Source organism: Thalassophryne amazonica, chromosome 4, assembly GCF_902500255.1.
Source record: "Thalassophryne amazonica chromosome 4, fThaAma1.1, whole genome shotgun sequence".
NCBI classification, from domain to species: Eukaryota; Metazoa; Chordata; class Actinopteri; order Batrachoidiformes; family Batrachoididae; genus Thalassophryne; species Thalassophryne amazonica.
In genome coordinates, this window is record NC_047106.1 from 69,640,713 (window position 1) to 69,668,330 (window position 27,618).

Genomic DNA, 27,618 nt, shown 5'->3' on the forward strand with positions numbered 1-27,618 from the left:
CCCTCTTCAAATCCCAGAGGGATAACCCATCCTAATTACACTTAGACACAATCCAACCACTACGAGCAGTGGGCAGGCACAGTCCGATTCCAGGGGACCTACTGCAGATGTAGAGAGGCTGCCTTGGTCACAGACAGAGAAAGGAGAAGACCCTAAATAAACCTGTTTTTGATTGTGGAAGGAAACTGGAGTGCCTGGCAGAAATCCAATCAGACATGGGAGAACATGCAAACTCCACACAGAAAGGAATAGGTGGGAAGCAATCCAATGATGTTCTTGCTTTGAGGCAACAGTGCGAGTCACTAAGCCACTGTGCCTTTTTCTCCATATGCAGCACCTCTTGGTCAGATAATATGTAGCAATGGGATTGATTTGGGACAGCATGGTGGCTTAGGTTGGTTAGGCACTATTGCTTCACAGCAAGAAGACCCTAGTTTGGCTTCCGACCTGAGCCTTCCTTTGTGGAGTTTGCATGTTCTCCCATGTTTACATGGTTCCCCCTGGGGTGCACCGGGTTTTCACACTTTCAAAGACATGCAGGTTAGGTGAATTGAAAACTTTAAGTTGACTGTAGGTGTGAGCGACAGTGTGCGTGTTTGTCTGTCTATGTGTGTCTACTGGTGGCCTGTGGAGGATGTGCCCACCTCTCACCCACTGACACAGGCTCCAATCCTGCTGTGACCTTTAAAACCCCCTGTGACCATGAATGGGAATTAGCGGTTTCAGTAAATGATTGAATACTCATACACCAAAAAAGACTGATTCTGAAAACTTGTGCATGTATATTTTGGTTATCCTGTATAGTAGAATTCTCCAAAATATCACCAATTTAAAGAAAAAAAGTCTGGCATTTATGCAAGGCAAAGACTGTATATTGCTTCAGCCTTTTTTCACCACAACAGATGAAAAACAGATCTGCATGTGCAGTTAGCATGTTTTTGTTTTGTTTATGCTCTCTTGACACAATTCCACATTACATGGACAGTGGGCAGGGTTGGTCTTGAACTGGGAATCTTCTGCTCTGTAAAAAAGTGCACTAACCACTTGGTCACCACTCTACATGCGAAGATGATAAACTGCTTTATGTATGCATTTAGCATTTAGTATGATGATGATGCGAGTACACTTAAAGCTTTATCCAAACTGAATACCCAATACTAGCAACCAGAGATGGGACGAAGTCACCATAAAGTCACTCTCAGTCATGAACCAGCAAGTCCCAAGTCAAGTCTCAAGTCATAATGACCACCAAGTGTTTGCAAGCTGACTTGAGACTTAACTTGGGACTTGCAGTTTGATGATTTGAGAATGACTTGACAGTGACTTCGTCCACCTCTGCTAGCAGCAGCATCAGTGTATCCCTAAGAATTTGCGTCTTAATAGCATCATGTCAGATCATTTGCTAAAATTTAAACCATATCCTTCAATGAACTCAGACATGTCAATCAGAAAAACATTCGTGTCACTCATGTAGGTTATTTCCTGTCCTCTTCCAGAAGCAACTAAGACAGATGTCCCGGAGGACTTTGACATTGACATGGACGACCCAGAAACCGAGAAGGCGGCTGTCACAATCCAGTCTCAGTTCAGGAAGTTCCAGAAGAAGAAGCATGATGAGAAGTCCTAGTGAGCAGAACGCTGTGCAGCCACTGTGTTGCAGATGGATTGACGGCACAGTGACGGCGGTGTGACATTTGCATGTGAAAAAAATACATACCTGTTGGAACTGAAAGGGTTGTGACGTGGTGGTGGGTGGGGATACAGAATGAAATAGCCTCTTAATCATGTAACATGTCTGTGAAGTTTCAACACATACTCTATTATATTTACTATTGTTGACTGCTGTGTCAAGAAATAGGAAGACTCTTTGTCCAGCTGTTTGTTGCAACTGTCATGAGGTCTGCTGGTGTTTGTGTTGGAATATGCTTGTTTTTTTTTTACTTGCACTATTTTTTTTCCTTTGCAGCCAGGGATTCTGTTTCCCAAAGCACCTGGCGTATGTAGTTTATTGGTAGATGGAACAAAAGCAGATGTTACAGTGAAGGTTTGTTAGCCTGGAGCATCCCATCCTGAACATTTCACCCAGAAGCATCTTTCTCATTTGCATGGTACTATCAAACTGTGTAATGATGTACATTCACTCATAAAAGACTGTGTGGAACGTGTGTAGCGCATGAATGCACACACTTAGAACGGAGAACACCTTGACGTAAATAAAATGTCAGATGTATATTCTGTAGGAACAGCAGTTTAATTTAGATTCTGATGACAAACTATAAATCAAATCTTGTACAAAATAAGCTTCAATTAATATTTATTGTTTCCCAGATGATCTGATTAATGAAGAGCCACGTTTTCTACCCTACTCAAACGAGTGCACAGATTAACATAAGCGCAACTCAGAGTTTCCAACAGTTTGTGGGCACAGTTCAGCTAATTAGCAAAGCTAACTTTTTGTTAGCGGATTAGCTTCTCAGTTAACTTTGAAACCATTAGCAGACCAATTACCTTACACTAAATTCAGCTATGCTAACTTTAGGTCAGCTTAACTATCAACTTAAAAGAATAAAATTTAATAGTCAAAAATTACTGTAAACCCTAAAGTCATACATGCCCATTCCTGTTGGAGTTTATAGACTAATAAGCAAAACTGACACATTACATTAAGGTAACAAGTATACAGTGTGAAAGGAGTGCATTTATAGTACTTTCTAGTACTCATAGTACTTAGTACTTTCGTGCTTAAAGAACTTCAGAGTGATACCACACACACACACACACACACACTGCCATGGAAGGTGCTTAATTGTACACAAGGAACAACTTTGGGATTAAGTACCTTTTCCAACTGCCCTTAAGGGGTCTGATGGGGATTTGAACTGAGGATCCTCTGGTCACAAGCCCATTGACCATCACCTCCCAAGCATCAGCTCAAGATGGAAAAGCAGGAGGTCAAGCCAGAATAAATGCATTACTTAGATTATAAAAATAATTTTCATTGTGTATTTTTAGTCTTTTTTTCAAATATTTCTTGTTCATTAAAGTTTTCCTGTGCTGTGAATAAACATCGTGCCTATGCTGTGGAGAAAAAAAAAAACACATACACACCATAAACAACACCGCATTTTATTGAAGCCCTTTTATCGAGCGGACAATACAAGTATGAACCATCTGTTCCTCTGTATATGACCCATGGTCACAGACGTACAGTCATGAAATGACATGAATGAAGCAGTGTGCTCTCATTATGTCTTATTATGGCCAGTGGGTATATAAAGAATTAATATGATCACTGTACACTGATAGATGAGATATTGGTGTTTAATTAGTGAAAACCACTAAGCTGATATAAAATTAAATAAATAAAAGGGGAACCCAATACAGAAGCCTGCAGTTAAATAACCCTGGTTAAAATAAAAAAAAATAAATGCCACTCGCAGGGATTCGACCCTGCAATTTACGTTTACAAAGCTCTAATTAACAGACGGAAACAACAGGAGCATGAAATGCTTAAAATCAACAAGGAGATAAATGTATGTTTTCAAAAAAGAAAAATTAGATGATGTATGGACACGTGTGTCGGGCCGGGCCGCAACCTGGCAACCTGGCAAAAGCGAAAGAAGATTTATGTACGAGGTCTATTAGATAATAAACCGACCCTTTTATTTATTTTTTTTAACTAGGATTTGAATGACGTGCGATTACACCAATCATGCTTGAACCCTCTTGTGCATGCGTGAGTTTTTTCACGCGTGTCGGTGACGTCATTTCCCTGTGGGCAGGCCTTGAGTGAGATGTGGTCCCGCCCTCTCGGCTGAATTCCTTTGTTTCACACGCTGCTCGAGACGGCGCGCGTTGCTTTATCAAAAATTTTTCTGGACCTGTGAGGAATATCTGAGTGGACACTATTCGAGAAATTAAGCTGGTTTTCGGTGAAAGGTTTAACGGCTGATGAGAGATTATGGGTGTTTCTGTCGGTGTGAGGACTTCCCTTGGAGTGGGACGTCCTGCAGCACTTCCAGGCGCCGTCGTCGGCCTGTTTCGACCTGAAAACATCCTAATTTAAGGCTTAATTCACCCAGGACATCGTGAGAGAACAGAGAAGATTCAGAAGAGGCCGGCATGAGGACTTTATGCGGACATTCCACTGTTTAAGGACATTTTTTAATGAAAGACGTGCGCGCAAGGAAAAACACCTCCGTGTTGAAAACCATTTGTAAAATTCAGGCGGCTTTTGATGGCTTTCAACAAGTGAGTAACTGAGAAATTGTTTAACAGTTTGGGCATATTCCAACTTGCCCGTTAAGGTTTCCAACGGAGGTGTTTTTCCCGTCGCGACCCCCCGCGGTCGGGTCCGGCCCGACATGCGACTCTGCCCGCACGTTCTTTCATTACAAAATGTCCGTTAACAATGGAATGTCCGAATAAACTCCTCATGCCGACTTCTTCTGAAAGTTCTCTGTTCTCTGATGACTTCCTGGGTCAACAGAGCCTGAAATGTGGAAGTTTTCAACTTGAAACGGCGAGACGCTGCCGCCTCGAAGCGCAGATCGCCGTCAGGCGCCGTGGGCTGTCCTTACGGCGACACTACCAAGACCAAAATCTCTCATCAGCCGTTAAAATTTTTACCGAAAACCAGCTGAATTTATTGAATGGTGTCCACTCAGTTGTGCCTTACAGTTTTGAAAAAATTTTGATCAAACAAAGCAGCAGTCTCTGAGCCATTCCTAAACAATGAAAAAAATCGACGAGAGGGTGGGCCACTCCTCACTCAAAGACTGCCCACAGGCGAATGAGTAACCGACAGGCGTGAAAAAACTCTTGCATGCCCACGAGGGTTCAAGCATGTCTGATGTAATCAACACGTGATTCAAATCCATATGGTTTTTGAAAAAAATAATAAGGTCAGATACTTTTCTAATAGACCTCGTATTTCCACGTGAAGACAGCAGGCAGAGACATGTGCCTCACGGAGGAACGCTGCAAGTTCATGTCCTTCAAAACACGATACGTGTTCCCCAGCTGGGAGGTCCAGGAGCAGAGATCTCAGCAGCTGCTGCTGTTGGCAGCCACGCCCCCCTGTCCGTTCAGCGCCCAGACCAATGTGTCACTCTGTTTCTGTGTTATGTGGTCATTCATTTTAGTTATTTGTTATGTAATTGCGTGTGTAGGTATTGTCGTAATTATTTATATACCTGTTCTGGCGGTGGTCTCTGTGTTGTATGGCTGGGGGGCCTGGCTGCCTTTTTGTTTCTGTCTTTTGTTTTTCCTTCCAGGTGGCTTGCATTTGGGACTGAGTGGCTGTGTAGCTGAGTTTATCAGGACCTTACCCTGATCACCTGCGGCTCGTCAGGACTCACAGCTGTGGTGCATCTACATGGATTGGAACATGGTGGCATTTAAGACTGGAGTTACACAGTGTGTATTTGCCAGAGACTCGACCTTGTGACCAGACGGGTGAGATCGTCGTCTCGAGAGCCATCTCATCATCAGTGGATGCAGAGAACGTCCAGGTTGATGCATGGTCTGTGAAAGAGGAGGGGTGAGGTCTCACGCTCGTCAGCACACTTCTGAGGTACGTTAGATTTTGTGACTAACATTTATAACAGTCAGTAAATATGGTGTCCCTCCACACCTTTATTATATTGAGCTGTATGTAGTCGTTTAATCAGCTTCCACTGCTGTGTAGTTTTTGTGAACTGATGTTCCATGCCTGCAGGTGGGAAGCTGATTAGTAATTAAGCCAGGAAGTGTTTGCTGTTTGTACACCTTTGAGCGTTCTCTCTGTGTGTTGAGTGTGGACTCACATAATGATTCCTTCTTTCCACAGACTCGGTTTGTCGCGGCCACCTGGGGGGTGTCGGCGGGGTCCTTGGGTCCGAACCAGTTCTGGCTCCGGACCGTTAGCGCTGCTGGGAGCGCACCGCAATCCACCACGCCAGACCGCGCACTTTTATATTTTTCACAGCACTGTTATGTTCATTAACTCTGTTATCCTTTGTACCGTGCTCTGCTTATTTTATACGGGTCCTTCAAACGCTGGTCGGTTTCTCCGGGCTGCGTCCGACACATAACAGTAGTCTCTGGCCAAACATCACGGACCCAGCGGTAGCAGAGACGGTAACGCGCCGGGAAGGCGGCAGCAGACGTTCAGAAGTTATCCGGATCAGTGCGGGTGCTCTCCGCCCGGATGGTGCGCGTTGGAGAACCCATTACTGAATACTGATTTGAGCGCTCGGTGCAGCGTGTTCCTGTGTTTGTGCCTATCCTGGGTCGTGGTGGAGTGTGACTGGCGACGGCTTCACGTCGCACTTCGACCGGATAAGAGTTTTGAACGTGAGCTGCAGGAGTGGGTCTGTAATGGGTGAACGCGCACGGCGGAGCTCTGTGGCACGGGTCGGTGCTTCCTGTGTTACAGTCGTAGCCCCGTTTCCCCGGGTAATGATAGCTACTGCGTCTGTTGTCAGCTCGGTGTTATTTAGTTGAATCACATTTTTGTTGTGTGCTGCTCACAGGAAAAGCAGCATGAATTATTTTTCTGTCACCAAAGGGGTTTTTTATTTTTAGCACTCTGGCTCCCTCTGTTGGTGACTGAGTCACATTACCGTCAAGCTCTTAAGTTGGAACAGGTGTGTTCCATTTGTTTGAGCTTGACGGTATAAATCACTTATTTGTTTTGTGTTAGTTCATTTTGTGTGGGTGTTTTTTGAGTTGGTTTTTGTGTGGGATTTTGTTTTTTGTTTTTCACTATTGGGGTCTGGGGTTGTGGCCCTGCAGTCTGTCTGGAAAAGAAAGGGACCCAGGCAACTTTGTGTTGGTCTGTTGGTCTTTCTTTTTGTTTCTTTCGGTTTCGCCTCCCGGGGTTTGATGGGACGGTCCCCTGGGGGGTCATGGGGGGGTATTTGGGTGTTTTTTCTTTTTTCTTTTTTTTGTTTTTGTTTTTTGTTGTGCCCTCTCTTCTCCTCTGACTCCAGCCATGTGAGCCGTGGTGTCGGCGTTGCTGGAGTGGTGCAGTTTGGTTGTGCTGGGCGTTTCCCAGGTGACCTCTGCACCCGGCAGGGGAGGGGGTGGGTTTGGGGTGTTTTCTTTTTGTTCCCTCTCTTCTCCTCTGGCTCCAGCCGTGTGAGCCGTAGTGTCGGCGTTGCTGGAGTGGTGCAGTTTGGTTATGCTGGGCGTTTCCCAGGTAACCTCTGCACCTGGGGGGGGGGGGATGTTTTTGTTTGTTGTTTCCCTGTTCCACCTCCGGCTTCAGCACACCTTTGAGCCATCTGCCATCGGCGTGGCTGAGGTTTGGGGCAGTGGGATATACCCGCAGCTAGTGGCTGGTTTGGAAGTCGGAGGAGTGGCGCCGTTTTGTGCTGTCTGCCATAACCGCTGTTCCACTCCTCCCGGTTGGCTTCTGGGGTATAGTCACGGTTGGTGACACTGGACGTGCTTCCAGTTTCCACTGCGCCAAGGGGGTGGGGTTGGGGTTGTTTTGTTTGTATGTTTTTTTTTTTCTCCTTTTGTTTTTCCCCCCAGTTTCCACCCTCAGGGTTTGACTGTGGTGTCCTCTGGGGGGGAAGGGCTGTGGGTCCATCTAGCCATAGACGGCCGGGGACTGGGTCCGTTGGTCATGAGGGGAGGCGTCTCCTGGGGTTGATGGAATGGTCCTCTGGGAGGCGCTGGGAGTCCCTGTGGGTGACGTTGGATCCCGAGGGACCTCGGCTGTGGTTATTACTCCTGGAGCTGGCGGGATGTCCTCTGGGGGGTGTTGGTCCCTACATGTCGTTGGGGGGGGGGCGGTGTTGGCAGTTTGTTTGCAAACTGAGTTTGGGTTGTTTTTCTTTTCTCCCCTTCCCGGGGTTTGGTGGGGCGGTCCTCTGGGGCGGGGGGGGGGGGTGTTGGTTGTTTTTTTTTGTTGGCTTGGGTTTGGGTTGTTTTTTCTTTTCTCCCCTTCCCGGGGTTTGATGGGATGGGCCTCTGGGGAGGGGGGGGGGGTGTGTTTGTTTGTTTGTGTTTGTCTTTTTTGTTTAGGACTAATCAGACCTGGAACATGGTTGGACAAAGGCTGATCCGCACAGGTTCAAGAACTCCTGGCCACACGCTGTGCTAATTGACTGATAGAAACAAGGGCAAAGATGCAGCCAGAGTAGGAAGACACTACCGTTCTGTAGATGAGGATTCTGGTGGAGATGAATGCGGATTACGTTTTCCAGCCATGGTCCCTGGAGGGGGGTGTTTCTCCTGGGCCAGGTTTGTGTGGTCGCCGGGAGGCTTCCCGTGAGGGTGGGGTACTGTTGTATGGCTGGGGGGCCTGGCTGCTTTTTGTTTCTGTCTTTTGTTTTTCCTCCAGGTGGCTTGCATTTGGGACTGAGTGGCTGTGTAGCTGAGTTTATCCGGACCTCACCATGATCACCTGCGGCTCGTCAGGACTCACAGCTGTGGTGCATCTACATGGATTGGAACATGGTGGCATTTAAGACTGGAGTACACAGTGTATTTGCCAGAGACTCGACTTGTGACCAGACGGGTGAGATCGTCGTTCGAGAGCCATCTCATCATCAGTGGATGCAGAGACCGTCAGGTTTGATGCATGGTCTGTGAAAGAGGAGGGGGTGAGGTCTCACGCTCGTCAGCACACTTCCTGAGGTACGTTAGATTTGTGACTAACATTTATACAGTCAGTAAATATGGTGTCCCTCACACCTTTATTATATGAGCTGTATGTAGTTGTTTAATCAGCTTCCACTGCTGTGGAGTTTTGTGAACTGGATTGTTCCCATGCCTGCAGGGTGGGAAGCTGATAGTAATTAAGCCAGGAAGTGTTTGCGTTTTGTACACCTTTGAGCGTTCTCTCTGTGTGTTGAGTGTGGACTCACATAATGATTCCTTCTTTCACAGATCCGGTTTGTCGCGGCCACCTGGGGGGGTGTCGGTGGGGTCCTTGGGTCCGAACCAGTTCTGGCTCCGGACCGTTAGCACTGCTGGGAGCGCACCGCAATCCACCACGCCAGACCGCGCACTTTTATATTTTTCACAGCACTGTTATGTTCATTAAACTCTGTTATCCTTTGTACCGTGCTCTGCTTATTTTATACTGGGTCCTTCAAACGCTGGTCGGTTCTCTGGGCTGCGTCCGACACATAACACTCTGTTTGTAATGTGACATCTCGTTTGCACTGACCCGTCATTTCCAGCTCGTGGGATCCAGGAAGTTTTTGATATCTGACATGTCCTGTTTCACTGTGGACTCAAAATTTGGCACTTCCTGTTTGGGACACCCTGTACCATGAGTGAGCTTTGTGCCACTGCGCGGCGCTTCGCTCATATTATTGCAGATATTATCATTACTATGTTCATAATAGTAGAACAACCAAGAGAACAAATATTTTACAATTTTTTGGCATTTATTGCACCTCAACAGGCCACAAACCATCAAATAAATCTAAAATTAAATTATGTATGTTCTTGTCTTTTGTCTCAGTGACCCAATCACTATCACTTATGTCTTTGTCCTGCCCCACCACCACCAATAGGGAGAAAAACTTTGCAGTTCAGCTTCGGCTGATAGACGAAAACAGCTTCAGTGAGCTTACTTATACTTTTGTTGTGTTGGCTGGTACCGCGTGGCTCTCCAAATTCACCAGTGCGTCCTCATCAAGCTGCTTTGGGCTGCTGCTCACTGTCGTACTATCCATGAGAAAATCATCTGTAATATCTGTATTGAGCCAACACACCTCTTCTCGCCTTTTCATCTTTTCCTTTGTGGACAGTTCTTGGGACTGCGCGCTATGACGTCATCAGTTTATGCACAGCGGGCAGGTATTGGGATACCCGCCTACTACTGCAGGCAGGTATAGCCAGGTAGCGTAAATGTAAATCTATGCTACCTGCCCAGCAATGCCTCCAGTAAGTGATAATAATGTGGTGTAGTTTTCTATATGATTAGAGGATCTTTTCATTTTGACCCCCTGTAATTCTTCAGTTGACCCCTACCTGGCTGCCTATTGAAAATTCAAGTGGCCAATCACTTTTTTTCAAAAGAGTTTATGTCTGTGGATTATTTGTGCCACATTTGATGCTTGTATCACCATTTGCATGATTCCACTCTAAATATTTTCTTATCTGCTGCACATATATGAGATGTAAGATGCTACTCCTTCAGTGTTTCTCAAAAGTATTGGAACACTTGGTATTTCACACATTTTAATTTGTTTATTCCATTTCAAATACATTTTTTTTCTAAAATTATCTTCCTTAAACTGAAAGCAAATCTCTACAACTTGAGACATAACCCAATTCCAATGAAGTTGGGACATTGTGTAAAATGTAATTAAAAACAGAATACAATTATTTGCAAATCCTCTTCAACCTATATTCAAATGAATACACCACAAAGACAAGATATTTAATGTTCAAACTGATAAACTTGATTGTTTTGTGCAAATATTTGCTAATTTTGAAATGGATGCCTGCAACATGTTTCAAAAAAGCTGTGGTATGTTTACCACTGTGTTACATCACCCGAGGACTGAGGACACTAATAGTTGAACCTTTGTAGGTGGAATTCTTTCCCATTTTTGCTTGAAGTACGACTTCAGTTGTTCAACAGTCCAGGGTCTCCATTGTCGTATTTTGTGCTTGATAATGTGCCACACATTTTCAATGGGTGACAGGTCTGGACTGCAGGCAGGCCAGTCTAGTACCCGCACTCTTTAACTACGAAGCCATGCTGTTGTAACACATGCAGAATGTGACTTGGCATTGTCTTGCTGAAATAAGCAGGGACGTCCCTGAAAAGTGGCAGCATGTGTTGCTCCAAAACCTGGATGTACCTTTCAGCAATGATGGTGCCACAGATGTGTAAGTTGCCGATGCCATGGGCACTAACACACCCCCATACCATCACAGATGCTGACTTTTGAACTTTGCGCTGGTAACAATCTGGATGGACTTTTTCCTCTTTTGTGCGGAGGACATGACGTCCATGATTTCCAAAAACAATTTGAAATGTGGACTCATCACACCACAGCACACTTTTCCACTTTTTGTCTGTCCATTTCAAATGAGCTTGGGCCCAGAGAAGGACGCAGCATTTCTGGATGTTGTTGATGTATGGCTTTCACTTTGCACGGTGGAGTTTTAACTTGCACTTGTAGATGTAGCGACGAACTGTTAACTGACAATGATTGTTCCTGAGTGTTCCTGAGCCCACGCGGTAAGATCCTTTACACAATGATGGCGGTTTTTAATGCAGTGCCGTCTGAGGGATCGAAGCATCACAGGCATTCATTGTTGGTTTTTGGCCTTGCTGCTTACGTGTAGAAAGTTCTCCAGATTCTCTGAATCTTCTGATTATATTATGGGCTGTAGATGATGGAATCCCTAAATGCTCCTAAACTGTTGGACTGTTTTTTTATGCAGTTGTTCATCCTCGCCCATCTTTGCTTGTGAACGGCTGAGCCTTTTGGGGATGCTCCTTTTATACTCAATCATGACACTCACCTGTTTCCAATTAGGTGTTCGTTGAGCATTCATCAACTTTTCCACTCTTTTGTTGCCCTGTCCCAACTTTGCACAAAAACAATAAAGTTTATCAGCACTAGGGGAAAAAAATAAAACTTGTTTGTTTTGGAACTGCTTCTGGTTATTTGACGCTGGGTTCAGTCAGACGCTGGATCGCTCCTCAATCCGCGTCCACGCCATAACAGAATTCTCTGGCCATTCCAGTATGGACCCAGCGGCAGAGGCAGTTCCTTTTCAGGAAAAAGTCCAGAAACACCTGGAGATGATTTGGGAGCAAGTACAGCACCTTTCGATCCAAATTCAGCAGACAGATGCCCGTGTTACGGAGCTAGTAGCGCAGGCAGTTCCGCTTCCTGCGGTTGCAGCTCCGGTTCCATCGAGCCCGGTACAGATAAGTTCGCCGTCCAGAGAATCGGTTCCTGAACCGGTTATATGTCATCCGGAACCTTATTCGGGAGATGTGGAGACTTGTGCTCCGTTTTTGATACAGTGTTTTTTGGTTTTTGCTCAGCGACCGGTGTCTTTCTCTTCTGAGAGCAGCCGTGTGTCATATGTTACAAATCTGCTGCGAGGGGACGCCCTGGCGTGGGTCACTGCGTTGTGGAGCAATAAATCATCACTGCTAGAATCTTTTGATGAATTTTCCCATGAGTTCCATTTGGTTTTTGATCATCCGGTAAAGACAAATACCGGGTTCTGACTTGACTTGACTTCCTGTTCCGGAGCACAGCGGTGTTCTGCTGTATCTGTTAGCTGTTTGAACTGAGCTGTTTGAGTTCTTTGAATTAACAGTCTTTTTCAAGACTACTTTTTTTTACTTTTTCACCGTGCTCCAACGCCTAAAGAAGACCTCTAACGGTCGAAGCATCGCGACGGAGCACTTTTATCAGCTAACCTTCATCAGCGTTGGCAAGCTAACTAGCTTGCTAACGCTTTCGTTTTTATTTTTATTTTATTTTTTAGCACTGTTGTCGTGCTGCTCCACAGCCTGCCAAGTGGATTTTTATTTTATTTTAGCGGTGTTGTCGTGCGTTACCTGTGCTGCTCCACAGCCTGCCTAGTGGATTTTATTTTTTTAGCACTGTCGTGTGTTACCTGTGCTGCTCCACAGCCTGTCCAGTGGATTTTTATTTTATTTTTTAGCACTGTTGTCGTGCGTTACCTGTGCTGCTCCACAGCCTGTTCAGTGGATTTTTATTTTATTTTTTAACACTGTTGTCGTGCGTTACCTGTGCTGCTCCACAGCCTGTTCAGTGGATTTTTGTTTTTTTTTTGGCACTGTTGTCGTGTGTTACCTGTGCTGCTCCACAGCCTGTTCAGTGGATTTTTATTTTATTTTTTAGCACTGTTGTCGTGCGTTACCTGTGCTGCTCCACAGCCTGTTCAGTGGATTTTTATTTTATTTTAGCACTGTTGTCGTGCGTTACCTGTGCTGCTCCACAGCCTGTCCAGTGGATTTTTATTTTATTTTTAGCACTGTTGTCGTGCGTTACCTGTGCTGCTCCACAGCCTGTCCAGTGGATTTTTATTTTTTTTAGCACTGTTGTCGTGCGTTACCTGTGCTGCTCCACAGCCTGTCCAGTGGATTTTTATTTTATTTTTTAGCACTGTTGTCGTGCGTTACCTGTGCTGCTCCACAGCCTGTCCAGTGGATTTTTATTTTATTTTAGCACTGTTGTTGTGCGTTACCTGTGCTGCTCCACAGCCTGTCCAGTGGATTTTTATTTTATTTTAGCACTGTTGTCGTGTGTTACCTGTGCTGCTCCACAGCCTGTTCAGTGGATTTTTACCTGTGCTGCTCCACAGCCTGTCCAGTGGATTTTTATTTATTTTTATTTTCAAAATTTTAATATTAGAGAAAAAATTACTCATAACCATCCCAAAGACGTATCGTTATCTTTGGCTGCTTTCAGTGATGCCGGTATTTGGTTAGACTCTTTCTCTCCGATTGTTCTGAGTTATTTTCATTAGTTACTTCATCCAAACCATCAACATGTTTATTAGACCCCATTCCTACCAGGCTGCTCAAGGAAGCCCTACCATTATTTAATGCTTCGATCTTAAATATGATCAATCTATCTTTGTTAGTTGGCTATGTACCACAGGCTTTTAAGGTGGCAGTAATTAAACCATTACTTAAAAAGCCATCACTTGACCCAGCTATCTTAGCTAATTATAGGCCAATCTCCAACCTTCCTTTTCTCTCAAAAATTCTTGAAAGGGTAGTTGTAAAACAGCTAACTGATCATCTGCAGAGGAATGGTCTATTTGAAGAGTTTCAGTCAGGTTTTAGAATTCATCATAGTACAGAAACAGCATTAGTGAAGGTTACAAATGATCTTCTTATGGCCTCAGACAGTGGACTCATCTCTGTGCTTGTTCTGTTAGACCTCAGTGCTGCTTTTGATACTGTTGACCATAAAATTTTATTACAGAGATTAGAGCATGCCATAGGTATTAAAGGCACTGCGCTGCGGTGGTTTGAATCATATTTGTCTAATAGATTACAATTTGTTCATGTAAATGGGGAATCTTCTTCACAGACTAAAGTTAATTATGGAGTTCCACAAGGTTCTGTGCTAGGACCAATTTTATTCACTTTATACATGCTTCCCTTAGGCAGTATTATTAGACGGTATTGCTTAAATTTTCATTGTTACGCAGATGATACCCAGCTTTATCTATCCATGAAGCCAGAGGACACACACCAATTAGCTAAACTGCAGGATTGTCTTACAGACATAAAGACATGGATGACCTCTAATTTCCTGCTTTTAAACTCAGTTAAAACTGAAGTTATTGTACTTGGCCCCACAAATCTTAGAAACATGGTGTCTAACCAGATCCTTACTCTGGATGGCATTACCCAGACCTCTAGTAATACTGTGAGAAATCTTGGAGTCATTTTTGATCAGGATATGTCATTCAAAGCGCATATTAAACAAATATGTAGGACTGCTTTTTTGCATTTACGCAATATCTCTAAAATCAGAAAGGTCTTGTCTCAGAGTGATGCTGAAAAACTAATTCATGCATTTATTTCCTCTAGGCTGGACTATTGAAATTCATTATTATCAGGTTGTCCTAAAAGTTCCCTAAAAAGCCTTCAGTTAATTCAAAATGCTGCAGCTAGAGTACTGACGGGGACTAGAAGGAGAGAGCATATCTCACCCATATTGGCCTCTCTTCATTGGCTTCCTGTTAATTCTAGAATAGAATTTAAAATTCTTCTTCTTACCTATAAGGTTTTGAATAATCAGGTCCCATCTTATCTTAGGGACCTCGTAGTACCATATCACCCCAATAGAGCGCTTCGCTCTCAGACTGCAGGCTTACTTGTAGTTCCTAGGGTTTGTAAGAGTAGAATGGGAGGCAGAGCCTTCAGCTTTCAGGCTCCTCTCCTGTGGAACCAGCTCCCAATTCAGATCAGGGAGACAGATACCCTCTCTACTTTTAAGATTAGGCTTAAAACTTTCCTTTTTGCTAAAGCTTATAGTTAGGGCTGGATCAGGTGACCCTGAACCATCCCTTAGTTATGCTGCTATAGACGTAGACTGCTGGGGGGTTCCCATGATGCACTGTTTCTTTCTCTTTTTGCTCTGTATGCACCACTCTGCATTTAATCATTAGTGATCGATCTCTGCTCCCCTCCACAGCATGTCTTTTTCCTGGTTCTCTCCCTCAGCCCCAACCAGTCCCAGCAGAAGACTGCCCCTCCCTGAGCCTGGTTCTGCTGGAGGTTTCTTCCTGTTAAAAGGGAGTTTTTCCTTCCCACTGTAGCCAAGTGCTTGCTCACAGGGGGTCGTTTTGACCGTTGGGGTTTTACATAATTATTGTATGGCCTTGCCTTACAATATAAAGTGCCTTGGGGCAACTGTTTGTTGTGATTTGGCGCTATATAAAAAAATTGATTGATTGATTGACTGTCAAAAAAACTTTCTCGTGTGGCAATAGGAATCACCTTTTGAATGCTTGAATAACGATGTCAGTCGCACAAAGAAATCAAATAATATTGAAAACTTGTTCGGTGCGGTATTATAACAGATCAATCAGTCGCTCCGTGACGCATCATAACATCAAGCCTGGATCAAGCCTGGTTCACGTGGCAAGATAATTAGGCCGATATCGGACCCGATCTTCCCCTTCCGACAATCTTAAGGACACCCCGACAATCGTGATGATGCTAAATATAATCTTATCAGATATTCCTGCCATGTGTGGTGTGTTAAGAAGGATGTGAGGAGCTAAATGTGACATGCAGCTAATCAGAAAGCGAGGTGTTTGACCTGGGAATGTTCGTGTGTGAAATCTGTTTGTGTGTGTTTTTCCCGTGTGGCTGACACCACACACTGTACAACTAAAGCCATCAGATCTATGTTTTGTTTTTTTTTCTCCACATGTGTGGTATCTCAGGTTTTGGAAACCTACAGATAATTTTAAAATCCTGCGGTCGACAACACTGTGATATAACCGGTCACCGGTAAATGGCAGCGTTCTATGCATTTTGACGCTGGTTATGTCACATGGCCTGAATCACAATTTAACAGACTTTTCGGCTTTTGGAGGAAGCAACCTGGGCTTCTTCTGGTGTTTTTACATAAAAACACAATAACAACATCTATAAACCCAGAGAATATATTCACGAGAGTTTTAGGCACAATATACAAAGAGTTTAATGCTGTTGTCCATGTGGAGCCTGATCAGAGCATCTCAAATGCATTTCTCCTGTTGTGAACCTTTACCCAGAATGCACTGCGCACACACCATGTCCACACTAAAACCTTTAAAATTAGTCCAATACTTTAAAACTAAAACATATATCTGATATTTTCACTTTATAAAACTTCAGACGTGATGTTAATTTAAATAACTTGTCCAAAATTTGTTTTGTTAAAATTTTAACCATAAGTTAAAACTGTATGCCTCTGGATGACTTGGGTGATATTGCCAGCATATCACTATGGGGTCAAAAGAAATTAGCTTTTTTTTTAAAAAACTATTGGACTAAAACGTATCAGAAGATATTTTGTCCAATGATGGTTTTCAAAGTTATCTGAAAAGCGATCCGATAATGATCAGATTACCGGAACTGTGCCCACCACTGATCATAACCTTTGACAATTTTGCATTTGGAGATTCAGTTTTTAATCTGGATAACTCATCCTATGCTTCTATAATAGCCAATGCCTGTATTTCACATCAATTTTTTCTGCATCAGTGCACAATAATCACATTCAGGCTCTCATTTACTCTTCTGTCTTTTACAGAACATCATGTGTCTCTTGTAAGGAGAATTGAAAAGGCATACAGAAAAAAAATACATACATGAATCTTTATGTAGCTGGCATTCTTTATTTCAAAGGAATCCATCAACATCTCTTTCAGAAGCAATTATCTGTATCTCTGAATTTTATCAAACTTCAGATTAGATAAATAGACTGACCTAAATGTACATTTTATCCACTGTCAGAAGGAATGGAACGCAGTAACTACATACAGTGTCATTTTTCACTCATATACGTTGTCAAGTATGTGATACTTTGACATAAACGAAACCACCAGTTATCATCCTTTAACTTCACACTGTTACTCAATAACAATGAAAAAGACCGTGTTTGATGATGTAACTTGCCCAATTCCTTAATGGGTAGGACTGCAATAAACAATTGTCAGTTTCTTCTAAAGTAATTTATACAGTGTCAAGGATAGCCACCATCCAGCCACCATCCAAATGATTTGACAGTTTAGACTTGATTATAAATAAGTTTTACAGGAAAAACAAGAAATCTCAAATCAACTTATCAACTTTGCAAAAAACTAATAGATAATACTATCTGGAGAATCATCTTCAGTATCTATATATTAAAAGCCAATTGGCATTTGTGTACATGTATGCGTGTGTGTATCTTCAAACACTGGGGAGTGCTGACATTTGCCATTTGGTATGCTTATGTATTTTGGGACAAGGATGAACACTGCCAAAACAGAACAGTCATAGGACTAATATTTTGTGGGAAATTATGGATATTACGTAACAACAGTGAACAATGGACGTTAATAATTACATTCTGGACTCACACGCCATTCCAAATCATTATAGAAACTTTATTAATTTATTACCACCCTTGAAAAATGTCAGCTACCTATTTTACAAACACTACCCAATCTAGAGCCCGTGGATCCCCATGGGCAGCACGCTAGTATAATTGAATGGCTGAATCCATTGTCGTTAAATCTTAATGAATCCAAGACAGAGGGTATACTGTTTGGGGGGAGCACTTCCACAGCCTGCTCTGCTGATGTCTTGTGTTCTCTGGGTTCCAACATTCACTCCTGTGTGAAGAACCTTGGGGTGATTTTTGACAGCCATTTTAAATTTGATAAGCGGATTAGTGCTGTTGTTAGAACAAGCTTCTTCCAACTCCATCTCCTAGCCAAGTCCCAACCCCTATTTCTCTAGGATTGACTTGAGAAAGGTTATCCATGGCCTTTGTTACAAGTAACTAGATTAAATTGTAACTCTCTATACTTGGCTTGGATCAGACTCTACGAAACCACCTCCAGCTTATTCAGGAACACGTGCTGGCCCATCTTCTTCCAGGAAAGAAAAAAGTCCAACCACATTACGAGGGTCTGGCTACTCTTCACTGGCTTCCCGTCTGTTACCGGGGTTGATTTCAAACTTCTTTTAATTGTTTTTAAAGCCCTTCAATGGCCTGGCCCCAGTGTACCTTTCGGAGCTTCTTTTTCCTTACAACCCCCAACCAGAGCCTTAAGGTTTCTGACCAAACGTTGCTGGAGTACCTAAAACCAGATTAAAGATGAGAGGTGACATAGCATTTGCGGCGGCTGCCCCCCAGGCTCTGGAAGATTTCCCTTTTAATAGTTATATCATCCCTGTCCCTAGAGACTTTTAAAGCCTCTTTAAAAACTAAAAATTTCTTTTCTCTGTGTTTCCTAAATGAGTGATTACATCTGTGTTGCACCTTAGTAGTTCTTCTGTTTTCCCTGACAAATTTATCTTAGTTGTAGTCTCTCTGTAACATGCCAAAAGCAGAGGGTCCACCCCTTTCAGTTAGATCTGCTTGAGAATTCGTCCTCAATATCATCGGAGGGAGTTTTTCCTTACCACGTGTTGCCTGTGTGCTTGCTCTAGGGGTTGGTAAGGTCAGACCTTACTTATTTGGGCAAGCTTTGTTGTGATTTGGCACTATGTAAATAAAATAAATTAAATCTAATAAATTATTTCCTACTACTTTTGACTCTTTATTTTATTTTGTCTTTTATCTGTTTAAACTGCCTGTTGTAATTTTATTGTTTTTTTAATTCATTTATTTATGATTGGGGGTAACTTGGTGCCCGTTTTTTAATTATGTACACTTTGGTCGACTGATGTCATTTTGAACGTGCTTTAGAAATAAAGGTTGAGTTGAGTCATGCATATACACTATATTTGATGTAGAACAATCAAATATCAACACTGATCAGTTTGTTCCATTTCTTACTAAATCCATCTGATGAATGCTATTTTTCTTATTTTTACCCTCCTTTATTTCCATTTTGTGCCAGACTCAGATTGAGCTCCTTTATACTTTATCCACCTTATCTGAGCCCGCATGAGGCTTTGCGTGGATTATGAACCTGGAATCAGCGTTTGTTTACATGTTAAACTGTTCACGTGAATCCACTTTCTATGAGGGTTAGAGACGTAAACAACAGCTGTCACAGCTCAAACAAGACAACATTACAATCCTGCTGTCTACAAATATAGAGAGGTGGGAGGACGACATGAAGAAGTGGCCCTAAGATAACATATGGTAGCATTTTTAGCTACTTCCTTAGCTCTCGCTCCGGACGGGAGGCAGTGAACAATCTGAAAAGCTCTGAGGCGTATCAGGACCTGCACAGTAATAAGGTCTCTCCGGTTCGGTAGAAGAGGTCTTGGGCACAACTTATTACCTTAAGGCAGACATAGAGGCCAGTAGAAGCCTTAAAATCCCTCATCACCGAGGGCTGGGTTTGAAGTTCAGCATCAGGTGAATACAAAGAGCAGGTGTTCATGCAGCGCAGGTCAGGGTACAGCTCCAGGTGGGTAACTTTAGTTAATTATAATGTATGAACTAATGTGACAGAATACATGTGAGCCTTCATTAAAATAAACTCTAAGCAATATTTTTACATCCCTCCAGGTCCAGTTGACACTGATGTGCCTGCAGCTGGTTATCTGGACACATGCTTCCAACATTAGTGGATGAATTTGTTGCAAGAAGGTTCTGCTCTGCCCCAAATATCTGAATCCCTTAAAAATACAGTCATCACTTAACAGGTGTTCTGTGTGTTACACAACAAAAGAGTAGTGTATGAAGGAAAATAAAGAAGGATGGAAATAAGACACTTTTCAGCTGTTTTTTATTACAGTATTACAAGGAAAACAGTGCTTTCCATACATTTTCAACATATGTTCCAAATCTTTAAAAAAACAAAACATTATCTGTATTCTGTACATGTCACATTTTCCCACCATAACCGTCAGAAATGAACATGATTATTCCAGAGGGAGAAACACCACTAAATACTTAACTGTGTTAATGGCATAATAGTGACTGTATGACTCACTTCTTGAATCCAGGTTTTTTGCTTTTGAAAAGTGTCTCTGTGCAGTCAATTACACAGGTTGTGTCAACAATGTGCTCTTTTAAAGCTTTTGGCAATGTTGCTTTAATTGTTTCATGAGGGCAGTCACACAGTGAGATCCTTCATGTGTTCACACATAATGTCTACTCACAGTCCCACTGTGCTGCTGACTTGGCCTTGTGGTATTTTAATCAGTGTTCCAAATCAGCCATGACAACGTTCTGTCTTAGTTTGATCAAAGTTATTAGAATTTGGGCCACAACCAGCATTGATGGTGAAGTGTTTTGAAATTCTGTGAGTAGAATCCCTGCATACAGATGGGAGTCTGCATCACTCTCTAAGATGCAGTCAGCAACAGGGTGTGGCCTCTCTGGTGGATGCATGTCACACATGATGATTGAACAGGTGTGATCTTCTCCATCTCTGGGTCCAACATGATGACTTTGTTACTGCAAACAAGCTCCTCACCCTGATCCATTTCATCTGGTTCTTTTGAGGGCAGCAATAAAAGGACATTATGATCAAGAAGTGATGCAGTAGGGTTTTCATGACAGCACTTTATTTACAGCATTAACCTTCCATCAACCTGGAAACTCTCTCAGTCCAGCTGCACGCTAAAAACATCGCTGTTGTAGCCGCAGATTTAACTTCGTTGGCAAGGACATTTTTTAAATGCTACGGGGGCTGAAGATCGTCTGGAAAAGAAAACAATAATCCTTCAAATAAACCAGTCTGGGAAATGAAAACCACTAAAAAACAATGGCTCACTGCTACTTCCAGTGTCTAACAGGAAGTCACACCCATAATCGCTTCTACAGTAGTGCCCCCAGGAATAAGGTGGATAAGTTATTATTTCTTGCTTACTCAGGTTGGTCTTTCGGCTTTTCTTTTCATTTCACTACTGTAATCTCTCATTTCACAGTCCCCCTTGCAAAGTTTTACAGAGCTGAAGAAACAGAAAACAGGAATTTAAGACATCTTCTGCATCAGCTTCAGGCATGGCATCTCGCGGTCACGAATGTCATATTTGCATCATTTGTGACACATTCCTGACATTCTTAATGTGATGTAACGCATCTGAATAGGTTTCTTAATAGTGCGTGTTGGTGCGTGATATTCGTGATTTTTGTGGAGCATGTATTTGGCTGTCAAAAAAATCTTCCACGAATGTCACACACCGCCCTCATTTCGCCTCATGTCGTGGAGGTTACAACTAAGAGCATTGATCCGTCTTGATTATTGGTGATCCTTAATAGAGTGTGACAGCGTTCTTCTCTGATGTGCGCACAATTAAACCCTGCTGCACTGCATTCGGTTTCATTGCTGCAGTATGCTGAAGGAGGACAGTGATGCCAAGTCGGCTAAAAGCCTTGTTCCAGTGCTCCTCAGCATGCTCCTGCAGGTGTTCCACCTGCTGTATGTGCCTGATGTTTGGGAAAATGCGCGAGACAAGAGCCACATGAAGCCACACCTCTGGCTCTCTGTCTCCTCCTCCTCTCTGCGCCACTCCATGGCACAGAGCCCAACTAAGCATGCAGTCACAAAGTTCTTCTGCTGTGGCTGTTGAGGAAAAACTGGTGCGATCTGAATTGTTCAGCAGCTGACAGTTGGATGAATATGTGTGTGTGTGTGTGTGTGTGTGGAGACAATTCGCCTCATTCACAATGTGACAGAACTTGACGATGCGCTGTTATGCGCAATATCATGCAACAGTGCACAACAACGCGGAACATTATTCTTGACCGTGCCTAATGGTTCCTGATAATTCTCCAGCAACACGTGCCATTAATCGTAACGTGGTGACAGGTTGCAACAGTTCCTGAGGACACCTGACGCCTCTGCTTCAAATCATCATCAGACCTGAAGTGAGTGATTGGAGACATGATATCAATATTTGTAACAGCTATACCACGAACGAGGACCAAATCCAGTGTATTTCCACTTACGTGTGTCGAACCCTGAATGCATTGCTGAAATCCTAATGCATCCATAATGTCCATAAATGATTTGCAGAGGGGGTCAGAAGACTTATTTATATGAATGCTGAAGTCACCAACAATCAAAATGTTATCACAGGTTGCCAAATTAGAGATAAACTCACTAAATTCATGGTGGTCCTATGTAAATGTCCTTTACTGTTTTTAAGATATGGTGAATGGATGAAACAAACAAACAAATGTTGTAAGTGGAAATGACAGTCTAAATGTGACAGAAATAGTCTTGTGAATGGGAGGTTGTGGGTTCAATTCTCTAAGTGGTCAGATAAAACTAAATAGAGACTCAACAGTAATTATCATATGTTCATTCCCACCACTGAGGTACCATTGAGCAAGACACCTATGTGCTCCTGCTGAGTTTCCAGGGGTGAAAGTGAAATGGATGCACTGAAAAAAAAAAAGACTGCTGGCACATTTTCCAATCTTTAATAAAACAAAAATAATAAAAAAAAAAAAACCCCAATGGGCCTTAGCTGCACAAACAGACATAGTGTCTCATCAAGGGGAGTTTATGACCCCTTTGTCTCAGACACACAGGTTTAGAAAATTACAACTTTTCAAATGTGACTTTGTTGGTTTGTGCTCACAGGTACGGTATTCCTTTCTAGCACCCGAAGGCAGCATGACATTATCTCTGTCTCTCTCTAACTCTCTCTCACACACACAACATCATGACAGCTGATAATTTTGCTGTGTTAACACAAAAGCTGGAGGTCACGGGTCAGAGGCAAATGCTGCTGGGTTCACAACTCTGGAAAATTCAGTACTAGCAATCACAGAATTTAAAGCTTATTTTAGGCACTCAAACACTGCCTCAAGGGAACCTATAAAATATCTGCAGCTCTCACTCATCCTCATTGCCCCTCTCTCTTTTTTTGTTGCAAATTACTTTAAACCACCATTGGTTATTGATATGCATGTATTCTGTTATATTGACTGACTGCTCACTGATAAATGAATAAAAGGAGTGATGATTCATTAGAGACGGCATAACTCTTAGTTATGATTTTCTTAACGATTCTTCTCGATAGTCTAGCTGATCCCTTATTGCTATGAAAGTCACAGTAAAAGCCAATGTTTGTAATGGCTGCTAAGATCCTCCAGTAAATCCTCCAGTGATGTTCCTCACATTTGTTCTTCATTATCACCACATGATGTCAGTTAATTATCAGTATCACTGCAGCTGAATGATTGATTTTGTTCCAGTGAACAAACTTTTGGAGGCTTTACAGTTGGGGGTGTAGGGCACATCAAGGAGAATGCAATCACTAAAGTGGTGAAAGATGTGTTACTGGTGATGGGTGCAGATTCCACAGTGTTCCTGTTATGGGATCTGCAGCTTTTGATACAGGTGATCACTGTATTTTTTATAGAGAATTGAAAGTTGTTTTGGTATTTCTGGACTAGTACTTTCTTGGCTAAGATTGTATTTGCTGCACTGTGTTCTTTATACAACCTGGTGTCACGGCAAGTGTGCTTCAGCAGCACGAAATATACATTACTCTATTGATTCGTGATATTGTGACGAAAAGCGCCTCATTTTCGTCACGGCAGCACGAATTCATTCTCATTCATTCCGTGTTGGCTACACGAAATTAAAAGTGAAGCGGGGGGGGTTGGGGGTGGTTATGGTTAGGGTGGGGGGAAGGAGTAAGATTAGGTTATGGTTAAGGTTAGGGTTGGGGGGGGGAGTAGGGTTAGGAATAGAGTTAAAAAAGCTCAGTCACGAAAATTTGATTAATTTCGTCATGGGAGAAAAAAACGTGAGACTGGGCTGTCTTTATAACAACACAGCAACTGCAACTGCAATTGAATTCTCAGAGAAGTGGAGTACCTCAGGGTTCTTTTTTGGGTTCACTGTTGTTTTCAAGAAGATGAAGAAGAGCCTTTATTTTCATTGTACATACATACAGTTGTGCTCAAAAGTTTACATACCCTTGCAGATTTTTTTTGGGCCATTTTTCAGAGAACATGAATGATAACATTCAACATTTATTTCACTCATGGTTAGTGGTTGTGTGAAGCCATTTATTGTTTATGCTTTTAAAATCATAATGACAACAGAATCTAACAAAAATGAGTCTGATCAAAAGTTTACATACCCTGGTGATTTTGGCCTGATAACATGCACAGAAGTTGACACAAACGGGTTTGAATGGCTACAAAGGTAAGCATCCTCACGTGTAATCGGTTTGCCTGTAATCAGTGTGTGTATAAAAGCTCAGTGAGTTTCTAGGCTCCTGACAGACCCTTGCATCTTTCATCCAGTGCTGCAACTGACATTTCCTGGTTTCTGAGTCACAGGGAAAGCAAACCAGTTGTCAACGAAAAGGTACCTGAACTGCATAAAACAGGAAAGGAATATAAAAGATATCCAAGGGACTGAGAATGCCCTTCAGTAGTGTTGAAACTCCAATTAAGAATAGAAAATGAGGGATTCTGTTGGAACCAAACCACGATCAGGTAGACCAACAAAAATTTCAGCAACAACTGCCAAGAAAATTGTTTGGGATGCAAAGAAAACCCCACAAATAACTTCAGCTGAAATACAGGACTCTCTGAAACAAAGTGGTGTGGCTGTTTCAAGATGCACAATAAGGAGACACTTGAAGAAAAATGGGCTGCATGGTCAAATCACCAGAAGAAAGCCATTATACACAAATGCCACAAAGTATCCCGCTTACAAACGCCAAACAGCACAGAGAATGAAGTCATTTGGAGTGATGAGACCAAAATTTAATTTTTTGGCCACAACCATTGTTGATGTTTTGGGATGTGTGAGCTACAAAGGCACAGGAAACTTGGTCAAAAGTGATGGCAGGGTGAATGCAGCATGTTATCAGAAAATACTGGATGAAAATTTACACTTATCAGCCAGGACATTGCACATAGGATGTACCTTGGACATGACAATGATTCAAAACACAAAGGCCAATTTGACCTGTCATTGGCTATAGCAGTATAAAGTGAAGGTTCTGGAGTAGCCATTTCAGTCTCCTGACCTCAATACCATTAAGCCACTCTGGGGAAAGCTCAAACATGCAGTTCTTGCATGACAGCCTAGGAATTTACAGTAACTGGAGGCTTTTTTGCCAAGAAGAATGGGCAGCTTTGCCATCAGAGAAAATAAAGAGCCTTTTCCCACATCTACTGCAAAAGACCCCAAGCCATCATTCATGTTAAAGGGGGCAATACACAGTATTCCCCCTTGGGGGGTATGCAAACTGGGGTATGTAAACTTTTTAACGGGGTCATTTGAGTAGTTTCTGTTGTCATTATGATTTAAAAAGAGTCAACACAGTTGTTTGACAATAAATGGCTTCACACAACCACGAGTGAATTGTGTGTGTGTGGTGTGTGTGTGTGTGTGTGTGTGTGTGTGTGTTGTGTGTGTGTGTGTGTGTGTGTGTGTGTGTGTGTGTGTGTGTGTGTGTGTGTGTGTGTGTGTGTGTGTGTGTGGTTGTCATTCATATTCTGTGGAAAATGTCTAAAAAATCAAAAATTCTGCCAGGGTATATAAACCTTTGAGCACAAGTCTAAAATGAAATTTGTCCATTGCATTTAAAAAGCCCAGGGTGGTGGCCAAGTGGTTACTGTGCTTGGTTTCGGTGTGGAAGGTTTATGGTTCAAACCCCACCCCTGCTACATTTCTTCATACAGTGTGGTGTTGCATCAGGAAGGGCCTCTATTGTAAAACGTGCCAATTCAACATGCAGATCTACCTTGAATCTGCTGTGGTGACCCCGAGTGAAAACAAGGGAGCAGCCAAAGGGACTTACTAACAGCACTGTGTTCTTTATAAGGACACTGCAACTGAATTATCAGAGAAGTAGAGTACCTCAGGGTTCTGTTTTGGATCCACTGTTGTTTCAAGAAGATGAAGAAGAGTCTTTATTGGGCAGCGCAGTGTCGTTTGAGGGCGGGCACTAAAGGGGTAAAATGACGTATGTGATGTGATTTCTCTACTTCCGGGGGACCAACCACAGCATTTTCAATGGGTTTTTGGGCAAATTACACACAAACAAAGTGAAAATGTAAAGAAAAAGAGATGATGCAGTGGAAAGTGGACTTGTGTTGCAGTTTGTTTATGAGCCAGAGTACAAACATGTCAAGTCAGTTTTGCAGGAGAGAGAATGGCGCTACTCTGGTCAGCTGTGTAGGTTAACACTTACCGACACATCATCTCCCATTTGCCTCGTCTTTTTCTTCTCCACTGGGAACTGAAGAAAAAAAAAACACTTTTCACGAACTGCTACGGTGATTACAGACGAAAACAAAGCAGTACACAATTAATCAGTGTGAAGTTATGCTGTGTATATATTGCACAACGGAGCGCAGGTTCCCGTAAGTGGTCAAATCGAGTGATATCATGCAGGGTTCAAACGAGACTGTGGTGAACTATTGTCAGTGTACATACATATATTGAAATTTGCCCTCTTCAAATCCCAGAGGGATAACCCATCCTAATTACACTTAGACACAATCCAACCACTACGAGCAGTGGGCAGGCACAGTCCGATTCCAGGGGACCTACTGCAGATGTAGAGAGGCTGCCTTGGTCACAGACAGAGAAAGGAGAAGACCCTAAATAAACCTGTTTTTGATTGTGGAAGGAAACTGGAGTGCCTGGCAGAAATCCAATCAGACATGGGAGAACATGCAAACTCCACACAGAAAGGAATAGGTGGGAAGCAATCCAATGATGTTCTTGCTTTGAGGCAACAGTGCGAGTCACTAAGCCACTGTGCCTTTTTCTCCATATGCAGCACCTCTTGGTCAGATAATATGTAGCAATGGGATTGATTTGGACAGCATGGTGGCTTAGTTGGTTAGCACTATTGCTTCACAGCAAGAAGACCCTAGTTTGGCTTCCGACCTGAGCCTTCCTTTGTGGAGTTTGCATGTTCTCCCATGTTTACATGGGTTCCCCCTGGGTGCACCGGGTTTTCACACTTTCAAAGACATGCAGGTTAGGTGAATTGAAAACTTTAAGTTGACTGTAGGTGTGAGCGACAGTGTGCGTGTTTGTCTGTCTATGTGTGTCTACTGGTGGCCTGTGGAGGATGTGCCCACCTCTCACCCACTGACACAGGCTCCAATCCTGCTGTGACCTTTAAACCCCCTGTGACCATGAATTGGAATTAGCGGTTTCAGTAAATGATTGAATACTCATACACCAAAAAAGACTGATTCTGAAAACTTGTGCATGTATATTTGGTTATCCTGTATAGTAGAATTCTCCAAAATATCACCAATTTAAAGAAAAAAAGTCTGGCATTTTATGCAAGGCAAAGACTGTATATTGCTTCAGCCTTTTTTCACCACAACAGATGAAAAACAGATCTGCATGTGCAGTTAGCATGTTTTTGTTTTGTTTATGCTCTTCTTGACACAATTCCACATTACATGGACAGTGGGCAGGGTTGGTCTTGAACTGGGAATCTTCTGCTCTGTAAAAAAGTGCACTAACCACTTGGTC

General features: G+C 42.8%; 1 protein-coding gene and 1 long non-coding RNA gene across 3 annotated transcripts in view; both read left to right on the plus strand.

Annotated features, from left to right (window-relative positions):
- Positions 1–1,894, plus strand: part of pcp4b (Purkinje cell protein 4b) — a 176,043-nt gene extending 174,149 nt beyond the window's left edge. For both annotated transcript variants that reach the window (XM_034168079.1, XM_034168078.1), the window contains one exon: positions 1,497–1,894. In XM_034168079.1, the coding sequence (XP_034023970.1) occupies positions 1,497–1,627 (131 nt within the window). In that variant the 3' untranslated portion in view covers positions 1,628–1,894. The remainder of the gene's footprint in view (positions 1–1,496) is intronic.
- Positions 1,895–2,583: 689 nt separating this feature from the next.
- On the plus strand, positions 2,584–27,444 carry LOC117508336. Its single transcript, XR_004560055.1, has 3 exons — positions 2,584–2,714; positions 18,016–18,023; positions 27,434–27,444. It is a non-coding gene; the product is annotated as an uncharacterized LOC117508336 (long non-coding RNA).
- Positions 27,445–27,618: the final 174 nt, after the last annotated feature.